The sequence below is a fragment of the Lutjanus erythropterus genome, chromosome 17 (assembly GCF_056507025.1).
Source record: "Lutjanus erythropterus isolate fLutEry1 chromosome 17, fLutEry1.hap2, whole genome shotgun sequence".
Lineage (NCBI taxonomy): Eukaryota > Metazoa > Chordata > Actinopteri > Lutjaniformes > Lutjanidae > Lutjanus > Lutjanus erythropterus.
Genome location: NC_139333.1, coordinates 701584 through 721769, shown reverse-complemented (window position 1 = coordinate 721769; position 20186 = coordinate 701584). Strand labels below are relative to the sequence as shown.

At 41.3% G+C, this 20186-nt stretch overlaps 1 protein-coding gene across 1 annotated transcript in view; it reads left to right on the top strand.

Moving 5' to 3' along the window:
* prkg1b (protein kinase cGMP-dependent 1b) overlaps positions 1-14312 on the top strand; it is a 44061-nt gene extending 29749 nt beyond the window's left edge. The window contains exons 4-18 of the mRNA XM_084741397.1: positions 648-753; positions 2210-2273; positions 2892-2969; positions 3055-3149; positions 3987-4052; positions 5072-5146; positions 9045-9141; positions 10786-10925; positions 11208-11297; positions 11455-11596; positions 12328-12491; positions 12582-12704; positions 12826-12888; positions 13929-13995; positions 14097-14312. Of these exons, the coding sequence (XP_084597523.1) occupies positions 648-753; positions 2210-2273; positions 2892-2969; positions 3055-3149; positions 3987-4052; positions 5072-5146; positions 9045-9141; positions 10786-10925; positions 11208-11297; positions 11455-11596; positions 12328-12491; positions 12582-12704; positions 12826-12888; positions 13929-13995; positions 14097-14195 (1469 nt within the window). The 3' untranslated portion in view covers positions 14196-14312. The remainder of the gene's footprint in view (positions 1-647; positions 754-2209; positions 2274-2891; positions 2970-3054; positions 3150-3986; positions 4053-5071; positions 5147-9044; positions 9142-10785; positions 10926-11207; positions 11298-11454; positions 11597-12327; positions 12492-12581; positions 12705-12825; positions 12889-13928; positions 13996-14096) is intronic.
* Positions 14313-20186: the final 5874 nt, after the last annotated feature.

Here is a 20186-nt window from a genome sequence, read left to right as displayed (position 1 = left end):
TGTTGTTCGTAGCTCTCCTGACTCAGGTCGTCACGTTCACGACACAATCATAAAAAAATAATCGCTCTTTTATTCTTAAACCGTTTGAACATGTGAATGTTTGACCTGCTGCTGGATGGATGCAGTGGCCACTGATTTAACATTTTACACACACACACGCACACGCACGCACACGCATACACATATATAGATGTAAGTGTACGGTTGCCATGACAACACCTGCATACTGTAAGCACACACACACACAGACACAGACACACACACACACAGCAGGATCACGATGTATGTTTTCATCTGATCTCTGCCTCACATGCAGATCAGAGACAGAGAAACAACAAGTGCTCACACACACACACACACACACACACACACACACACACACACACACACACACACACACACACACACGTAGGTCTATAGACACACATCATCTATAAAGTATTCATATATGCATGTACACACAGCTGTGTTATTTAATAATGACATCCAGATCCTCTTATCGTCCTTCAGCAGCTGCGACCAGAGATCATGTTCATGATTATTAATCTGCAGCTCTGACAGGACCGACGGGGAAAATGTTCTCATAACATTAATAACAATAATAACTAAATATATTTATAATCGTGTGTACAACGTGTGTGTTGCAGCTGTGAGCCATGTGAAGCTGTGGGCGATCGACCGTCAGTGTTTCCAGACCATCATGATGAGAACTGGACTCATCAAACACGCCGAGTACATGGACTTCCTCAAGAGGTGATGTCGTTCACCAGCCAATCAGAACTGTTAGAGGCTCAAATCATGACATCACTGCGTGCATCAAAACATCTAAATGTTATTATGTTAATGTCTGAAAACCCTAGAACTTTCTAAAGGACCTCTAGAACATCGACAGCCATCAAAACTCTAAACGTCCTATAGAACCTCCTTAGTGGCCATGAAAACCTGCTGCACGACCCTTTCAAGCTCATCACTTACAAAAAGAATCCCAAGAACCTCCTAAAGGACCTCTAGAACTTTATAAATGGCCAAAAACCTCCTAGAGAACCCCCAGAACCTCTTGAACAACCTCCAAAAGTCCTACAGTGTCCTAGAACCTAAGGAACAACCCATAGAACCTCCTTGATGAGCTCTAGAACTTCTTAAAGGACCTCTAGAACATCAACACTCATCAAAACCTGGACAGTATTATAGAACTTCCACTTAAACCAACTACATGACTCCTAGAGTCTGTAGAAGCACCTCTAGAACCATCTCAATGATGCCCCTTAAAGAACCCCTTGGACCTGTTTTGGACTTCAAACCTTCTAACTGACTGCAGAACCTCCTCAGTTACCACTAGAAACCTCCAACAGATCCCTTGAATCTTCTCATTTACAAAAGAATCCCAAGAACCTCCTACAGAACCCCCAAAACCTCTCCAACATGCATACCCCCCAAAGGAACTCTAGAACCTTTTCAATGACCATGAGAACCTCATCGATGACAAAAACCTCTTACAGGACCCCTGAGGCCTGTTTTGGACATCAAACGTTTTTGGTCACTGTAGAACCTTCTCAATGGCCACTAGATCTGCAAAGATAACTTAAATCTCATTGGTTACAAAAATTATCCCAAAAAAGAACCCCTAGAACCTCATCTAAAGCCATCAAAACTCCTACAGTACCCTAGAACCTCATCAATCACCATTGAAACCTACTAGACAACCACTAGAACCCCCTTAATGGACCCCAGAAGTTTCAAAAGGACCTTTAGAACCTTACTGGCAGCCATCAAAACTCTGAAAATGTTGTAGAACCTTATCAGTGACCAATACAACCTACTAAATGAGCTCAAGAATCTCCCAAAGGAACTTTAGACGACAAAAACTTCTTAAAAGATCTCCTGAGCCATCAAACCTTCTAAAGTACTGCAGAGCCTCATCAATAGCCACCAGAACCTACGAAACAAGGATCTCTAGAACCTTCTCAATAGCAGCCACAACTCATGAAGTACTACAAAACCCTCCTCAATGTCAACTTAAATCTCCAGACCAACCCTTAAAATCTCTTAGGAAAAAAACCCTAAAACATTTAGATTTTCAGAATAAAATACTCATGTGTGAGTCAAACGAAAGTAGAACCCAACATGTGTGTTTGTAAACCTGCTAAAACATTGACAGAGTAAAGTAATGAATGGAACAAACAAAGAATCTCTCTCTCTCTCTCTGCAGTGTTCCCACCTTCCAGGGTCTTCCAGAGGAAACTCTCAGTAAACTGTCTGATGTCATGGAGGAGGTGAGACAGAGCTTTTTAAATCACAACACTCCTACACTGTGAATTTATGGGGTCATACTGACGCCTAACAAGATCAGAACAAACTACATAATAAAAAAACAAAGTGTGCATATTTGTCTTCTTCTGGGTCGTGGTTTTGGGTTTTAGTTTGCTTGTTTCCTCTTTGAAGTTCTTGCCTTTGCTCATGTGTCTTGGTGTTTTTCCTCCATGTTTCTTTGTGGGTTTTGGACTTTTTTCTTAACTTGTGGACTTTGGAATTTGCTCGCCCTTTGGGTTTGTTTGCCTTTGGACCACTACCTGATTTGGACCTGTGCCTGACCCTTCTGTAAGACTTTTTGTATTCCAACTTTTGCCATGAAATATTTGACTATGTGACAGTATGAAGTGGCATCTAAGGAGGGAAAGACACTAGACTAAATATACAGGGAGGATAATCAGGGTCAGGTGAAAACAATCTGCAATCAAAAAATGCCTGGAAAAGAGCAAAGACAGGACACAAAAACACCAGAACACACCAGGAAAGGCAAGAACGTCCAAAAAACAAAAAGGAAACACGTAAACTAAACCTCCAGAGCTTGACATTCTGGGGTGGAGCCTCACTGTAAATCTTCCAATCAGACTCATTATGAAGATGGAGAGTACATCATCAGACAGGGAGCCAGAGGAGACACCTTCTTCATCATCAGCAAGGGAAAGGTAACGCAACCGTTTGTTTGGCTTCTTCGTCCATTATTGATCTGCTGACTCATCCAGATCATCTGCTGATAACTGTCAATCACAGGTGAACGTCACCCAGGAAGATTCAGCCAATCAGGAGCCGGTACACCTCAGAGAGCTCGCCAGGGGAGACTGGTTTGGAGAGAGAGCGCTACAGGGGTGAGATCATGTGACCTGTGACCCCGAGACCTGAACCCTTAACTTCAAACCTGAACTTGTGACTTCTAAACCCAAACCTTTTACTTCTAAACATGAAACTTAAACGTTTAAACTTGAATGCTGGACTTAAATATTTCCTGTTAGACTTGTTCACTGAAACCCTTAATCACTTAACTTCTAATGATAAAACCATTAAACTGAACTAAAGTTTAATCCATGAAGAAATTTTGTCCTGGTGTTGAGATATTTACCTGTTGGACTGAAAGAACATGTGTGTGTGTGTGTGTGTGTGTGTGTGTGTGTGTGTCCTGTAGTTATTAAGGGTCAAAGGTCACAGTTGGTGTGCCTCAGCTCTTAATAACACCAAATCTCAGTGAACAGCAGCGGTTTGACAGGAAATGAGGTCAGCAGCAGAGAGGTGTTTTATTAAAGGTTTGATGGACGCTGTGTGTGTGTTTGTCTTCTATTTCAGTGTTTGTCAGGACCAGAGTGTGTCTCACACCTGCAGAGTGACAACATATTCTGCAATGTATACAGACATAGCAAAAATACAGTCTTTACTGCAGTAGAAGTACAGATACTTGTGTCAAAGTAGAAGTTCTGAGTCAGTTTGTTTACTGCAGTGAATTTGTGAATTCATGTTTAGACATTTTTGTTTCGACTTTTATTTTGAAACTTCTATTTTCAAAGTACGTCGTTGTTTTCCTCCTTCCTTCCTGCTGCTCTGCTGCCTTCATCGTGGACTAGAAGCAGCAGATGATGTGCTGTCAGGCTCATGCAGCACAATAAATGGATTGTTTCTCTGTATGTCATGGTGTTGCTCTGTCTCGTCCACAGGGAGGACGTCAGAACAGCCAACGTCATCGCTGCTGAGGCCGTCACCTGCCTGGTCATCGACCGAGAGTAAGTCAACCACATGCACACAACACATACACGTACACACATTACAGTAATTATGAATGCAGACAGACTTTTCTGACAGGAAACCACTTTTATGTAAGCCACATATCACTCTCTACAAACCAACCAGACTCCACTGACAAAATCCGTGATTTTATCTCAGTGAACACAGGAGTTGTTGGTCTGCTGCTGCCTCCAGCTGTTAGTGTGTGACTTTGGTGTTAGTAGTATTGATACAGCAATGCATAATCAACATTTTAAATGAAGTAGAGTAAAAAGAAAAAAGTTGTATGTTGAAATAATAATATATAATATCTGTTTACACTTTTTACAGTAGTGGAGTGTAACTTTATACATTTACTTAAGTGCAGTTTGGAGTTACTTGTACTGTAGTTTTTTCCTTTTTATGCAACTTCCTACTTCAACTCCACTTCAGCCACATCTCAGAGAGAAATATTGTACTTTCTACTCCACTACATTTATTTAATAACTTTGGTTATTTTCAGATTATTAATATAAATGATCATCAATTAAGAAATGAGGGTAAATTCACAACCTTCACAACAGAATATAAAATATTTAAAATGAGCTCCTCCTTTTTAAGTCATCAACACAGTCAAATACTGAGTATTTCTGCACTGTGGTATTTGTACTTTTGGCAGTCTGTTTGTCTCCCTGAAGTTTATTTGAAAATGTTGTGTTTTATCGAACTGAATGTTGTTGTGGTTCACAGGTTTTACATAAAGCCACCATCTGAATGTGAACATATGTTTGTGTGATTTGAGTGAAATGTGCCTTTAAGACTGAATACATTGTTTAAAGGTTAGTGTGTGTGTGTGTGTGTGTCAGGTGCAGTGAGTGAAGGTGCTGCAGGGTTTATTCAAAGCTGTCTGCTGCCCTCTGCTGGTCATCGCCGCTCACTGCACGCTCACTGCACGCTCACTGCACGCTCACTCTGCTGCATACAACATGTTCTTACGGTCTGTGTGCTGATTGGCTGCTGTCTCTTTCCTCCGCCTCAGCTCATTCAAGCATCTGATTGGTGGACTGGACGATGTTTCAAGTAAAGGATACGAGGACGCTGAAGCAAAAGCAAAGTAGGTTTACTGATCACGTAAATCGCTGATGTGACACGTACATGATCTGAACATTTACAGGTTCTTTGATCCTTTCAGGGAGAAATCACCTTCACTCTCTCGCTCTCTTCACTACTGACTTTAGTGTTTCAGATCTCAAATGTTGAAGCAAAGAACCCTGACTTATTACAAACAGCAACTTTTTAGGGTGTTGTTTTTGTACTCGTTTCCAGCCTTTTCTCACAGGCTGTAATTATTTTGTGATGGTTCTAGGTGGAAATTTGTTTTTGTCTCTGAATAATTCTACACCAAACAAAAATTTGAAGGAGCAGGAGAAATGTTTATAAACTTTGTGTGTCTATGTGAGAGGCTTTTTTTCAAAGTCTTCCACTGTGTGGTGGACATCAGACAGAAGGTCACGTACCGAAACGTCACAAATAAATGTTATATTGCGAGTTAGACAGTGTGCAGGAGTTTGCTCACCTCTCTATGTGTTCCTTTGTTCTCGGGCATTAGAGTCCATGTTGAAAAACACCAGACTTACCCTTTAATCCTCCGTCATGGTGTCTGAGTGTTTTCAGCAGCAGGTTTTTTTTTTCTCCGTGTGTGAATGTTTACATCAGGAACTGGAGTCTGTGTGCTGCTTATGTAAGAACAGCTAATAATACCTGCTGCTGCTGCAGTGAGAGTCACAACCAGGTCACACACACACACACACACACACACACACACACACACACACACACAAATGTCAGGTGATGTCTAAAATGTTGAAGCCCCTTTGTTTCAAGGAGTGCAACACTAACCGTAAAACCTCACCCTAAACGTTACTGAAAAATAATTCTAGCCCTGACAGTAAAACTGAATTTTAAACCTCAAACAGCCCTTTAAACCTGTGGGGTCCAACATTTAGGTCCCCACAAATATAGTAGGGTACTGGGTGACCCCACAAACATAGTAAAACACACACACACACGTATGCACACTCCACTTTATGTAGTGTCTTGTATCAGATGACTGTTGATCATGTGACAGGATGAAGTCATCTCCTTTTATGGTGTAGATTCAATACAGCACGCACACACACACACACACACACACACACACACACACACACACACCTGTCACTGAGATAATGCGTTCCCTAACCTGAACATAGCTCTGCATTCAAATAAGTATTCAAAGAAGGTTCTTCATGATGGTCTTTTTGAAAATGGGGTCCATCAAGGGTTCTTAATGGAACTGTTAGTCTTACAGAGATTTTCAAGGACCTTTTACTTTTCTTTTGTTGTCAGATAAAACCCTAAAAGGATATAAAAGGGTTCAGAGTTGAACCCGGTTATGGTTTCCAGATGAAACCCCTGGAATAAAAACAGGTTCTCAGTAGCCCCTGGGTCAGTTCTAGATCTTGTTAGAAGGCTGGGTTCTTTACGGGAGGGCTCAAGCTTTAGAACCTCTCATTGGGGGTTCTGAGTCAAACTTTTCACAGATGATTTTAGCTATAACCCTTTCTAAGAATGTAACCCCACAAGTGAAGTGGGCTCCCAGTGTACCACACACACACACACACACACACACACCAGGTGTCCTGCTGTCAATCAGGAGCGTTGCTATGGTAACAGTGTACAGCAAACAGTGGAGTGTGTAAAATCTGAGAGTGTGTTTGTCCTTCACACCTTCTGCTGCCCTCTGTTTGTTCGACTGTTTTTTTAATCTAATTATTTCGCGCTGACGTGTTTCCTCTCATTACAGTCACATCATTTCTTTTACAGCTCAAAAAACATGTCGAAGTCTTCATGAACTCTTTAAATCATTTTGTACTTCTCACTTCTGATGTTGCCCATCAGGTCCTTTTACACTGGAATGATTTCAAACACGTGCAGCTCATAGGGACTGGTTTCCATGTTTTCAGTTAAATTTAGATTTACCATGTTGACGTGTGGCTGACGCCTCCTCAGTGTTTTGCTCCAGGACACTTCAGCAGGAGTTTGACTCCTGCACTGAGCTCTGACAGTTAATCTCTTTCTCACTTTAACAAACTATTTTTGGAGTGTTTATGTGTTGGTTTGTCCAGACCAACCTAAGGACTGACAGCAGCTACGGTTTCTGCAGAAACCTGAATCCAGAGGTAGTTTCCAGGAAATAGTCCAGTCCGCACACACACATATACAGACACACACAGAGTGCCAACAAGAAAACTAAAACTGGAGAGAAGTTTATTTAAAAATTTAACCCGACAGGCATCTTTATAAACACTTGTTGTTTTGCACCTTAAATTGTAAAAATGAAAAAGTTGCGAAAACCCAAAATTTCAAGGCAACAAACTACAGTAGAAGTTGAGCCCAATTCAAATTCTTAAGTTCCGAAAACTCAACTCAACTTGTTGAGATAATTTACTTTTGTTCTTGAGATAAACTTAAAGCTTTGGAACATGAATGATCAGAATATAAATGTAATATTCCAGGAGGCAGGGTTGACCCTCGACATTTTCCACTGGTTTTTATTAGGGTTTGATTTGGATCTTGGACTGGATATGATATGTGGATGTATTTGAGCTTCGGTCTTAATGTCACTGTTTTAAATTTGACATCCCTTTATGGGACACAAGATTGTTCCAGTAAAGATCACGATGACACCACAGATGTTCCTCGGCTTTACATCTTGACGACTTGAGAATGGATCGTGTTCACAGGAAAACTGAGGGAAGGGCTCCTTAAAACCCTGGTAAAGGTTGCGAGTCCTTCTTTGTGTCCTCTGGTTTTGAGGTCGGGACAGTCTGTCCTGCAGCGTCCTGTCAGTCTGTTTAATGACTGAGCTACGTTTACTTGGTGAACCTCCGAGCAATGTTTCCAAGTGCTAAAAATACCAGCAGCGGCAGCGTCGTGCCATGTGGGTCGTCCTCTCAGGTTGTCATTACACCCTGCAGGACTCAGCCACAGTGGACGTGGATGCTGTTTTGACAAAAAGGACGGACCTCTCAGAGGCTTTCCTCAGTCATAATTTTGATCTGAGCGTGCTCAGTTGGACGTTTTCCAAGTGAGACACCCGTGAACCTCCTCAGCAGTCTAGATATTAAACGCTGAAGATTGTCCAAGACTCAAAAGAAGTTCTGATATTTTTTAGTTTTGGAAATGCGGTCCTCAGAGGTCTGTTCTGGATTCTGACAGCGTTCCACTCAGCTCAGGGCCGTCCTTGTTCGTAACCTTACTGCACACAGAGCTGGAGGATCTGGCCACCTCACCACGCTGCTGGTCGCACCAGACAAGAACCTCGTATGTCCTCTGTCGCCATCGGGCCGGCCCTCACCATGTGAACAGGAAGTGGAGCTCGTCCTTTGAGAAGGTTCTCTTACGGATGCTGTGTCGAACTTTCTCGTGAGGACCGAAAACAAGTTTGGGTGTGATGTCGATAAGTTCGTTTGCACTTTGGGTTTTGATGGAAAGGCATTAGGAGAATTCCACTTAACAAAATTATATTCCTGAAGTTGTTGTATGTTATTAAGTGTGAGATTAAGTTGAGTAAACGAAGCTACGCGGTTCCGAAAAGAAATCGGTCTGGTCTCATACTGGTGGATTAAATAAGTTTTTGAGATGAGAGAGTTGCTTCCCATCCCAGCGAGGCAGCAGAGAGAGCGGATCACCAGCCTCCCTGCTCCTCCCTCCTCCTCCTCCTCCTCCTCCTCCTCCTTCCCCATCACCTCCTTCTCCATCCAGACCTCCAAGAAGTTCCCGTTCTTCCACGTGGTCAAATTCTGCAGGTACAGTAAGACCTTAGGCGGGGTGGTCAGCTCTTTTTATTTAGCTCTTTCTTTTTTAATTGAGGAAGGTCTAAGCAAAGTGGTTCATCTTTCAAAATGTCTGGAGAATGTTGAAACTTCCCTGTGTTCAGTGAAGGCATCCCTGTGTTCTGTACGTTCCAGGTACGAGGCAGAGAACGCTTTCTTCTCCAGTCTGAAGCTGACAGACTTCAACATCATCGACACGCTGGGAGTCGGCGGCTTTGGCCGCGTAGAGCTGGTACGATCTGATTACATTACCCAATATCAGATTACAGGAAATAAGATTAGATGAACAGATTGATCTGTATTCACTGATGAGCAACAAATAAGGTGCAGGAAATAAGATTTGTATCTTAATGTGGTGATACAGAAGAGACTGACTGTGGGCATCTGAGCAGGACGTTTCAGGTTAGTTTCAAACCAGTTTCAGGACAGTTGAAGTTACTACATGGAACTTCTATATTTTTATAATTCCATTTTGTTCTGTGGCTTTTGTATCTGAATAAAACTCTCCTACTGCTTCTTTTTAAATGGCTAATTTGATCATTTGAGACCAAATGAGAATCATTTTTTCAGTTTTCAGATCAGCTCCAGGTTTGGCCGAGACCAGTTTCAGATTAGTTTGAGACCAGTTTCACACAGTTTTGAGTCCAGTTTGAGGTTCTGAAACAAATTCATGTTGTTGCCACATTTTTATGGTTCAGGAATCTGATTTACTGTCTCCAATTCTGCACAGGTGTGTGTGTGTGTGTGTGTGTGTGTGTGTGTGTGTGTGTGTGCTCAGCTGTTTGCAGTAACTTTCCAGTAAAGTATCAGTGTTGGTAACTGGAAACCAGTCATCATGTGATCCAGAGAGATCCTCTGTGGTTCTGTAAGGAACCAAAATAACCCGTAGAACCTCGGTGAAGCAGAGTTGTTTCTCCTGCTGCAGTAAAGTCATCATTTTTCAACCGTAACGAGCTCCTCAGATATTAAATTTCTGGGCTTTAATGAGTTTATTTTGTCTTAACGAGTTTCTCTCAGACTTAACGAGTTTCTCTCAGACTTAATGAGTTTCTCTGATGATAATCACCAGAGCTTCCTTTGCCTCTGCTGCAGCTGATTGAATTTTATTTGATTTATTAGATCGTATTAATCCGCTCAGTGTACACAAGGTGTGAGGAGGATGGAAAAAGCAAAGGAGGGGTGGGATGTATCAGGTGGTGCATTGCAGCCCCTGGGGCGGGGGTTTGGGTTTTTTCCACCACAGGAGGCGGGGTTTGAGGGTACTGAAGGTCAAAGGGGAAGCCCTGCAGAGGGTTTGCCCAAAAACAGGAAGGAATCCCCGCTCAGGGACTCCCATCATGCCTCTGGAGGTATTTTTAGTCCTTTAGTCATCGTCTAACTCTGCTCCGAGGAAAAACCTGACCTCTGACCTCCAGACTGCCGGTCTGACCCTGAACTTAACTCTTATGACTCAGGCGTTTTCCATCATATGAAGGTAAAAGCAGCCTCCTCTTTGTTTTTAACAACTTTACATTTTCTTTACATTGTTGTTTCTGAAACTGTTCAGAGTGACTCTTCTGTGTGCAGCCTACAATAAATATGAAGCTGCAACCAACAGCTGGTTAGCTTAGCTTAGCATAAACAGTGGAGGCAGGAGGAAACAGCTGGCCAGACTCTACCCAAAGGTAATAAAATCCATGTACCCGCTCCTCTAAAGCTCTTTAAATAACATTTTACATCTTGTTTATTTCATCAGGGAGGAAAATAAGCCAGAAAATGAGGCTTTATCTGGCTGTGACACACACACAGCACGTGTTGCTGCTGGTTTGAGTCTGAACAGCAGACCAGAACATTTCCTGAACACGTAGAAATGAGTGGATGTTTGTTTTGTCTTCAGGTGCAGCTAAAGAACGAGGAGGCAAAGACGTTCGCCATGAAGATCCTGAAGAAGCGTCACATTGTCGACACGAGACAACAGGAACACATCCGCTCGGAGAAGCACATCATGACCGAGGCGCACTCCGACTTCATCGTCAGGTCAGCATCATCATCATCATCAGGAGGTGATTTGTTCATTTTTAACCAACACAAGAACGACTCTTTTGGTTCTTTATCTTTTAATAACACTTTAATATTTTGGTCAGGGTCAAGGAGCCTTCATATCGGAGCGCTCCACCTGTTTTCACATTTGGACCTATTTTTCAACTGACCAGATTGTGACAGGATCAATTCTCACCATTTTCTGACATTTTATGGACCAAACAAGTAATTGATTAATTGAGAAAATAGCTGTTACAGTCTGTGTCTGTGTGTGTTCAGGTTGTACCGGACTTTTAAAGACAGTAAATATCTGTACATGCTGATGGAGGCGTGTCTGGGAGGAGAGCTGTGGACGATACTGAGAGACAGGTAACCACGTCATTCACACAGCTTCATTTGTTTTTAGTGTTTTTTCTGTTTATAAGCTGTTTTTTTGTCACTCAGAATCAGTTCTGAAACTTGTTTTAATGGATGTAATAGTAATAGTAATAATAGTTTTTTTTTTTTTTAACTCTTTGTGTTTCAGGGGTTCATTTGAAGATTCAACCACCAGGTTCTACACAGCCTGTGTAGTCGAAGCCTTCGCCTACCTTCACGCCAAAGGCATCATATACAGAGACCTAAAGCCTGAAAACCTCATACTGGACAGCCGGGGATACGCCAAGCTGGTACGTCTGTATTTACTCGTAAAAATACAACATATTACACATCCAGTGTGTGGAAACTAACATCGAGTGCAGCCATTCTCAACCAGCGGACCGTGGCCCCTAAGTGCATGGGTACCAACTAGTGGGCTGTAGGTTGGGTGATATGATGATGCACCCACTGACAGAAATTTGGTAATCCCATTTCCACTGCTGGGGCTCTTCTTCTTGTGTCTGTTAACCTGAAAGAATGTAAAAGTCATGTAATTGTTCTCATTTAGAACCTTAAAGCTTCTATTTTGAAAGAACATCAGTTTTACGGTTTTGTGTCTTTAACCAAAGTTTTTAACTCGAGGTTTTTCTTTGAGGAAGTTTTTGTTTGCATGGAAGTTCCAAATAAGATTTTCTTAATGAATTTACAGGCAACGTACAGCCATAGATTTTTTAGTTTGACTTTTGACTCTCAGGTTTTGAAAAAGTTTTTACCTAATACTACTCTTTTGTTCTCATTTATTTAAAGAGGTGGTCCTTAGAAATCAGAAGTGGGCCCTCAGTTACAAAAAGGTTGACAGACCCTGATCTAGTGGGAATAAGTGCTAATTTTAGCAGGCTAGGCTAAGTAGCTTCCATCTTCTGAGTGGAACAAAAACTTAACATAACATAACATTTTTGAGATAGTGTGGGTCCAGTGAGAGTTTCACATGATCCAACAGGAAAATTAAGTGAATGTGGAGATGCAATTTTGTCTTTTGCAGGTGGACTTTGGTTTTGCCAAGAAGATTGGTGTCTGTAAGAAAACGTGGACGTTCTGTGGAACGCCAGAGTACGTTGCTCCAGAGATCATCCTCAACAAGGGTCATGACGTCTCAGCAGACTACTGGTCTCTGGGCATCCTGATGTACGAGCTGCTGACGGGCAGGTGAGGACCCAAACAGAGAAGGGACAGTGGAGTTCAGAAGAGTCAAACTGCTGTTGTTGAGTGTTCTTCAGTGTATCTGTGTGTCTCCAGTCCTCCGTTTTCAGGTCCAGATCCGATGAAAACCTACAATATCATCCTGAGAGGCATCGACATGATCGAGTTCCCCAAGAAGATCACCAAGAATGCCGCCAACCTCATCAAGAAGCTCTGCAGGTAGGTGGCACCCGATCTGAGCAACTCAGATCAACTGCAGAGTCCGAAGCATTTATTTTCATCTCCAGACTAAATCTTTGACCTTGAAATAACTGTCAACTGTCAACTGTCCTGTCAACAGAGATAATCCCTCAGAGAGGCTGGGAAACCTGAAAAATGGAGTCAAAGACATCCAGAAGCACAAGTAAGAGAGTTCAAAGGAAGCTGACATCTTACTGGTTGTTTCAAAACCAAAATTACAATACAGTATAGCTGCATTTCCACTCAAAGTACCAGGAACTAACTAAATGTTCCTTAGTCTTGTTGTCTGTTTCCACCACAGTCTAAAGACCCAAAAAAGATTAGGATTTTTTTTTAAAGCTGTTTTCACATATAATTTTTTACACACAACTATATAACAACAATGACACCATCAATGGATTTCATTCTCAGCAGAAATGCTCAATAAGTCCTGGGCTGGAAGGTCATTGGTCCATCTATTGTTTGCTTTCTTCTGTAACTCCATGTTGATGTGTCGAAGCACCATGAACAAAAAAACAAATTGGTTTGCAGCTGCAGATTTTTAAAATGGTGGCTAAAATTAATTGCTCAAAAAAAGTACTCAAACAATCAGAAATGTTAAGCACTGCAAGCCTCACCACCAGAGTTCCTGTACTTTTTGGAAAATACTATCGCCCAAGCAGGGACTTTTTGGAGAGTAGACACTGACGGGGCTTTTCCACCAACATGGAACCAGTTCTGTTCCGGTTTATGCACCTAATTTTGAACCATTCAGAGAATCTGGGTCAAAAATAAATTAGGTTGGAACCAGACAATTTGGTTTCCAGCTACGACCAAACAATGGCAGGTTTTCATTGAGAATAAAAGTGGGCGTGTCATATTCTACAGGATGGTGGGTATCTTGCAACACCCTCTGTTCTTGATCACAATGGTTCCACTCATCACTGGTGGACATGCAGGCTGGGTTGCTAGAATAAGTTCCAGGAATCTTGTACGTAACTGGTTCAAGCTTATTCCTCCAAAAGACCTTAGTTCCTGGGGAAAGTTCCTGCAGTGGAAACAGGGTTTGTGTTAAAAGGGTTGGCAACTTACCTCTGTCATAACTTTAAGTCGGTAATAATCAACCGTTAACTTCCAGCTGTATCAGTTCTCATCTGTCTTGCAGTTTTCAGATCAGTGTGTATCTAAATACAAGATTAAACTAATTTCTCTCTTTGTGTTTAGGTGGTTTGAAGGTTTTAACTGGGAGGGTCTGAGGAAAGGAACTCTGACTCCGCCCATCACGCCTGATGTGAGTTGACATAAACTTCAAAATTTTGTCCTCAGAGATATCAAACTAATTTTAGGCCCCTGACCAATAAAGCCACTGTAATGTCCTGTTGTTCTGTCCAGGTTTCCTCTCCAACCGACACTAGTAACTTCGACAATTTCCCTGAAGACACAGATGAGCCACCACCGGACGACAACTCCGGATGGGATTATGACTTTTAGTCCAGCTCACATCCAAAACCAAAGCCTGACATCCTACGGCTGACGGTGAGGTCCAAATCTGAGAAGAGGACATCTTCTCACCAGGCTGAACAAAGAGGAAATTCACGTGTCATTTGGAGGACGTTTGTACACGGAGCACCTTACTGTGACTTTGCCTGGGTTGATTTGGACCCTCAATTTTTTGTTGCCACATTGTGTCACCAAATGATTTGAGTACTGAGTGATGCACGAGACAGCAGATTGAAAAATACTGGAAGCCTTTCACTGGTCAAACCGGTACGGTCTGTTCCATGTTACCGGAGCAACCTGTCAAAACACCTCAGAGCTGGAAGATGAGTTGATTCAAGGATGAGACGAATCACCTGTCCACTTCAAGAGCTTTCCTATTTCTCCAGGACTAGGGCCACTTTTTATCAAGTCTACGAGAACAGGAAGTTGGTCCATGAAATGCCTGGTTCAAAGGCATACACACATATTCTGACTTTTACATCCTGAGAGTCATCTCAGCTTCTCAAGATTTTAGATAGCTGTCAGAACTCTGGAACACAATCAACACAATCCCGAGGAGTCTTTAAACCTGGAACAACCCTGATTCCTTGTCTTGCTGCAGTTGAACTTTGGGTATATCCATCCACTGCCAGTCGGTCACTCAGTGTGGGTCTTGGTTTATGTCCCAGAAATTTCTGCAAGACAAATGCTTATCAGTTGTTTAAGAGCAGGAATTCAATCCTACAGTGACACATTTATGGTCTTTATTGTCATGGAGGCAGAAAGTCCTCCCAGGTCTGCCAGAACTCTGGAACATGATTAATCTATTAAGAAAATTGTGCCAACAATGCAGAAAAGACATTTTTACAATGCCTGGGAGTGAACAACCCTGATTCCTTGTTTGGCTGCAGCTGAAGTTTGGGTATCTTCCCCCATCAGCCGTCCTTTGCACAGGATAGGCCTTGCTTTTTAGTCCCATATATTGCTGCAACACTTAAAATAGCTTGGATGCTACTTAGTGATGATCAGCGAAGCCACCAGAGGCTGGAGCTGCTAAATCTTAAGGGGGTCAGAGCATATCTCATCACAAAGTGCTTCCCCAAGGAAGAGACGAGGCTGGGTCATTAAACAAATCAAAGTGAGGCCCTATCTTAATTTTGGGTTCTCTGTCAAAATGTAGTTTTTAACCTTAAAAAAGTCATTGATATTACACTAACATGGTGCAATTTATGGATGGAGTCCAGGGCTCTAGACTAACTCAACAATTTTAACTATCATGAATGTAACCAACCGTTTTACAGTATCAGTCTCCCCAAGTCATCCAGACGAGTTATCAAGCTGCAAACATTTAATTAGCAAAACCAAACAGTGCTAAGTGACTTTTCCTGTACAAACAGTGTGTGCATCCTGTTAGCTGGTTGATTTAAAAATGTATGCAAAGGACTTTTTTTTAAGAGGTGTCGAGTATTGTTCTTTTATACCAGCATTAGTTGAAGTTTCAAATTCTGGTATCATGACAACCCTAAGCACTAATTACACATTTTCTATCATCCACAGGACAGTGGGACATTGTTAGTCTTGAGCCCTGGGGTCTCTTTGGGGCCCACAGCTCATTTTTGGCCCCCTTTGGCCCCTGGTAGGTTAATCCAGCTCTGGCAATAACTGACCAAACACGGCTGAAAATAATCATGAAGTGGAATCAGATAGTTTTTTCTGCTTCTAAAAAGGCTTTGAATCGTCCCTTCAGATACCTCCTAATGACATCATAGACACCATGTCATTCTGCACCCACTGGGAAGCCTCTACTCCTGTCAAGTGTCCTTGATCGCTGGCTGACACTTGACCTTTGACCCCTTAGAAGGAGGTCATACTTCTGCTAATACTACTGCCTGTCCTGTGAAGTCTGGTGTTTGTGTTTTGTGGTCTGGAGGAGGTTCTGGAGGTTCTTTTCCAACCTGAAGAACCTGGGTTTGGGTGGATGAGTGATGGTTGCGGGATGAAGATGTGGTCTGAGTGACAAATAGATGCCACAAACCACAGATGGACGAACGAACTCAAGACTGAACAGACAAACTCGAGGTCACCATGATGCCTTCACTTCTCATTTCATTTACGGAACTTTTAAAATCCAAAGACAGAAAGTCGTTTGGGTGTAGCAGCTGGATGATACAAACATTTCTACTTTTAAACTTTCCTTTCTGTCATTCTTTATGTTGTGACTCTTTGGATCATAGCATGAACACAGATGTTTTGTACATATTTCCAAAACTTCCTTCATGTTTTTCACATATGCACAAACACTCCACCCTCACAGACACATGTACAACTTGGCTGAAGGTGTTTCAAAGTGGAGCAAGTTTCAAGATTGGTCTCATTTTGTGTCTCAAGGCTCGTGGTCAACTTGCTTTTTAATAACTGGTTCCATGACCTCCGAATCACCACCCATATCTGGTTCTGGTGTTGTTCTCATTTACAACTGTCGAGCCAGTCTGAGCTTTGCGCGCAAGATGTAGAATAAGAAAGTCTTTTCGTGCCGGAGAAGAAACAAAAAATGTGGATGAGTGAGGATGAGAAACCTGCAGTAGCGCTTTAATCGTGCCTGAAAAGTTGAGCCCAGCGAGGTCTGATCCCAACAAAATTCTGTTGGAAACCAACCCGAACCCGACCATCTTTAGCATATTCAGCCCGGTCCCGATTACAACCCGACCTTTTTCTTAACAAGCTTCCCTCTGTGCACCAAACAAGAGGAGTTTTCAGTGTCAGGGACGATACATGCATGGAATCCGATGTAAGCCTGTGAAATATGTGAGAAATAAGGCCTGACTCGAACCGAACCTGTCGGGCCCTGTTGGGTTTGGGCACAGATCTCAAACTCTAATGTGAAGCTGTGACAGGTTACAGAAACACTATGTCACCAAAAGGATCCATTTAGTAGCTTTTCTGAGTTTTCAGTCGTATCACACGGTCTTCCTCCATAGATGGAGATTCTACTTGACTTGAGACAGTTTCCAACAGTCTGCCTGAACTTTACAACCAACACGGATGAGACGTCTTTTAAGTGCTGCAAAGTCCCTCTGCTGATGAAGATCACGTGATGCTGAAAGCTCCACGACAGCTACTGAACTGACCTCAGTAAAAATATGTTAACATGCAGTTTTCCAAACATGAGAATATTCGCAATTTGATACAGGTTATGTAAACAGTAAATTTCATCTGGCTGTTTTAACAAGGCCACATTGTGAATGTAGCGTTTTCAGATTAAGACACGTGGGATTTGTCTATATTGTTTAGTGTTTTAGGAGCAGTCTTTGGACAGGTGTACAGCAGCTGGTTGGGAGTAGAACACAACTACTTTTAAACATCATGAAAGATGTATCAACAGGCTTTTGAACTTGATATATAAGTTGTAGGACGTGCGTCATTATGTTAATCGAAGTATGCACGGCTGCATGTAAATGGGAATATTTGTGGAATTTTTACAATAAGGGCAAACGAGTATTTTGTGCATGTCAGCCTAGTCAGTGTTCTGCCTACGGTTTCTAACTTAAACGACCTTGAACTTTCAAACACTTGCTCAACATATTTCTTTGTTAAAGATGATGAAGGTTGAGTCCCTATTCGTAACAGCCTCCAAAACAGCTTCCGTGTCAAATGAAAATGACGCTGAACAGAGATAAAACAAAAAGAACGTTCAGCCAGATTATCGGGACTCTTCCTGGAGAACCTCGGAGTGAGATTAAAGGAGGTTTCCATGATGTTAAAAGTTGACGAGTACAGGATGCACGTTGTTAAAGCAAGTACATGCTATGGATGTCATGAAAATAGAAATTCTCGATATGCAGTTTGACATCACGGTAAAAACAGAAACAGTCCCTCCAGGATTCTGTGGGATTTTTTGGGGATTGTTGCAGACTAGCATGTCTGATTTCACAGCAGTCTTTCTAAAAACTGTGATGCATGTCACAGTGCTTTTTAGTGTTATTTACAATGAAATTGTAGGAGCAAATGAAATTTTTTCACACATATTTTTCAATTATTGATCGATCTGGCAATAGGTTTTCCACAAAAAGATTAGCTGTCTGGTCCATAAAATGTCAGAAAATGGTGAAAACTGATTCTGTCACAATCTGATAATGATCTTATCACCATTGCAATATCATTCACATAGACATTTTTTTCAAAATGGTTCAGCCCAAGTAGGGCAAGTACATTGAAAAAATATAAACTGTCATGTCACTCGGTACCGAAGTATTGGTTCTCATGACAATCTGAATATCTGCCCTCGATAAACAGACGGAACAAGAAAGAAAACCTCCGCACTCCAAGATCATCTCTAGTTAGAAATGTAGAGCTGAAGCAGATGTGCAGTCTTTGAGGTTTCTGTTTCTTCCACAAACAAAGAGTTTCATCTGTTTATTTCAGATAATATTTATATTTTGTGGCCTTTTGTAAAAGCAGCGGATAGTTGTGTCACTTTGGTGCGAAGCCTTCGTGTTAGCAGCCTGAATCTGTGGTGATAATTTTGTAAACTTCTATGTGAGTTCTGCATGAAAATACTGTCCAGCTCAGTTTTCACCACCAGAGGGCAGCAGAGTACAGCAGCTGGGCTTTTAAAGGAGCAGTGCAACAGTTTAGGTATCTATTCTCTTCTGTTTTAAGAGTGAGACTTTAACAGGCAGATATCAATATTTTATCTGTACGCCGAGCTGATTTTAATGTTGAGCTGCGAACAGTGGAAATATAAAAATAATAATCAGAGCAAAAACTGATGTTAAAAAAGATGTGTTTGGACCAGAAGAAGAAATATTCATGTTCATATTGATTCTTAGTGATATTTTGTGGTTATGAGTTTGTGTGATAAAGTTAGAGTGTCACTGATTTATTTGTATATACTGGGAATATAATGCTTTATGATGTCTCAGCTTTTTGTAGATTATTATTATTGTTATTATTATTATTATTATTATTATTATTATTATTATTATGACAGTGGCTGCTATGGTAGCTGAGGAAACTTTCTGACTCTCGCTCTGTCTCTCAGTTTCACTAAAAGCTTTATGGGTATGACTGTTACAAACAAAATGCTAAAAGTTTGCCAAAGCAGTTTAATCTGTTGAAAATAAAAAAAATAAAATAAATAAAACAAAAAACAGAGTTTTGCTTCTCATTTCATAGTTTGACAGCTCAGGTGAACAGAGGTATGGTTGTTTGGGTGCAGAAGTTGTTAAATCTTAAAGTTTCATTAATGCAGTCAAGAGAAACAATATGTAAAACAATATGTGTCGTCTGATAATTTCATAACCAACTGTGATAAATCGATTCATCGATTAGTAAATGAAGAGTCTCTGGGTTTTGACTTTTGTCCTTTTGGTAATAAATTTCACTGAAAAGAACAGAAGTATTAGCAACAGTATGCATAAGATACTGACAGTAAAAGTACTCATAATGCAGAGTGAACCCTGTCATCAATTAATTAACATGTTAGAGGTATTTGCACTTGAGTTGAAGTGACGCTGAATGTAACTATTTTCTATACTGCTGGATAATTTAATTTAAACAGTGCAAACTGTGGCAGCACATTTCCACCAATCATAGGCCTAATTATGAGATAAAAAGTCAGTACTTTGACTCTTATCTCATAATTATGACTTATTAGGTCATAATTTCTACTTTTTGTCTTATAATTATCACCTCTTGACTAATAATTTCTACTTTTTTCTAATAATTTTGACTTTTCAACTCAAAATTTCCACTTTTTTAATCATAATTTTGACCTCCGGACACTTTAGAGCTCTGAGCCAGTGTTTTTCTAACAGAACTTACGCTGAATTTATAATATTTTGTGAATTTTATGTTTTGTTTTTCGGACTGCAGTACCACTCTCCGCCTGAACTGCGCGGATGCGCGGGCGGGGGCGCCGTTTTACCAAAACACCAATATCACAGAAATCAACGGTGAGAACATGAAAATCATGTTCTTTATGATGAAAGTCATGATTTTAAT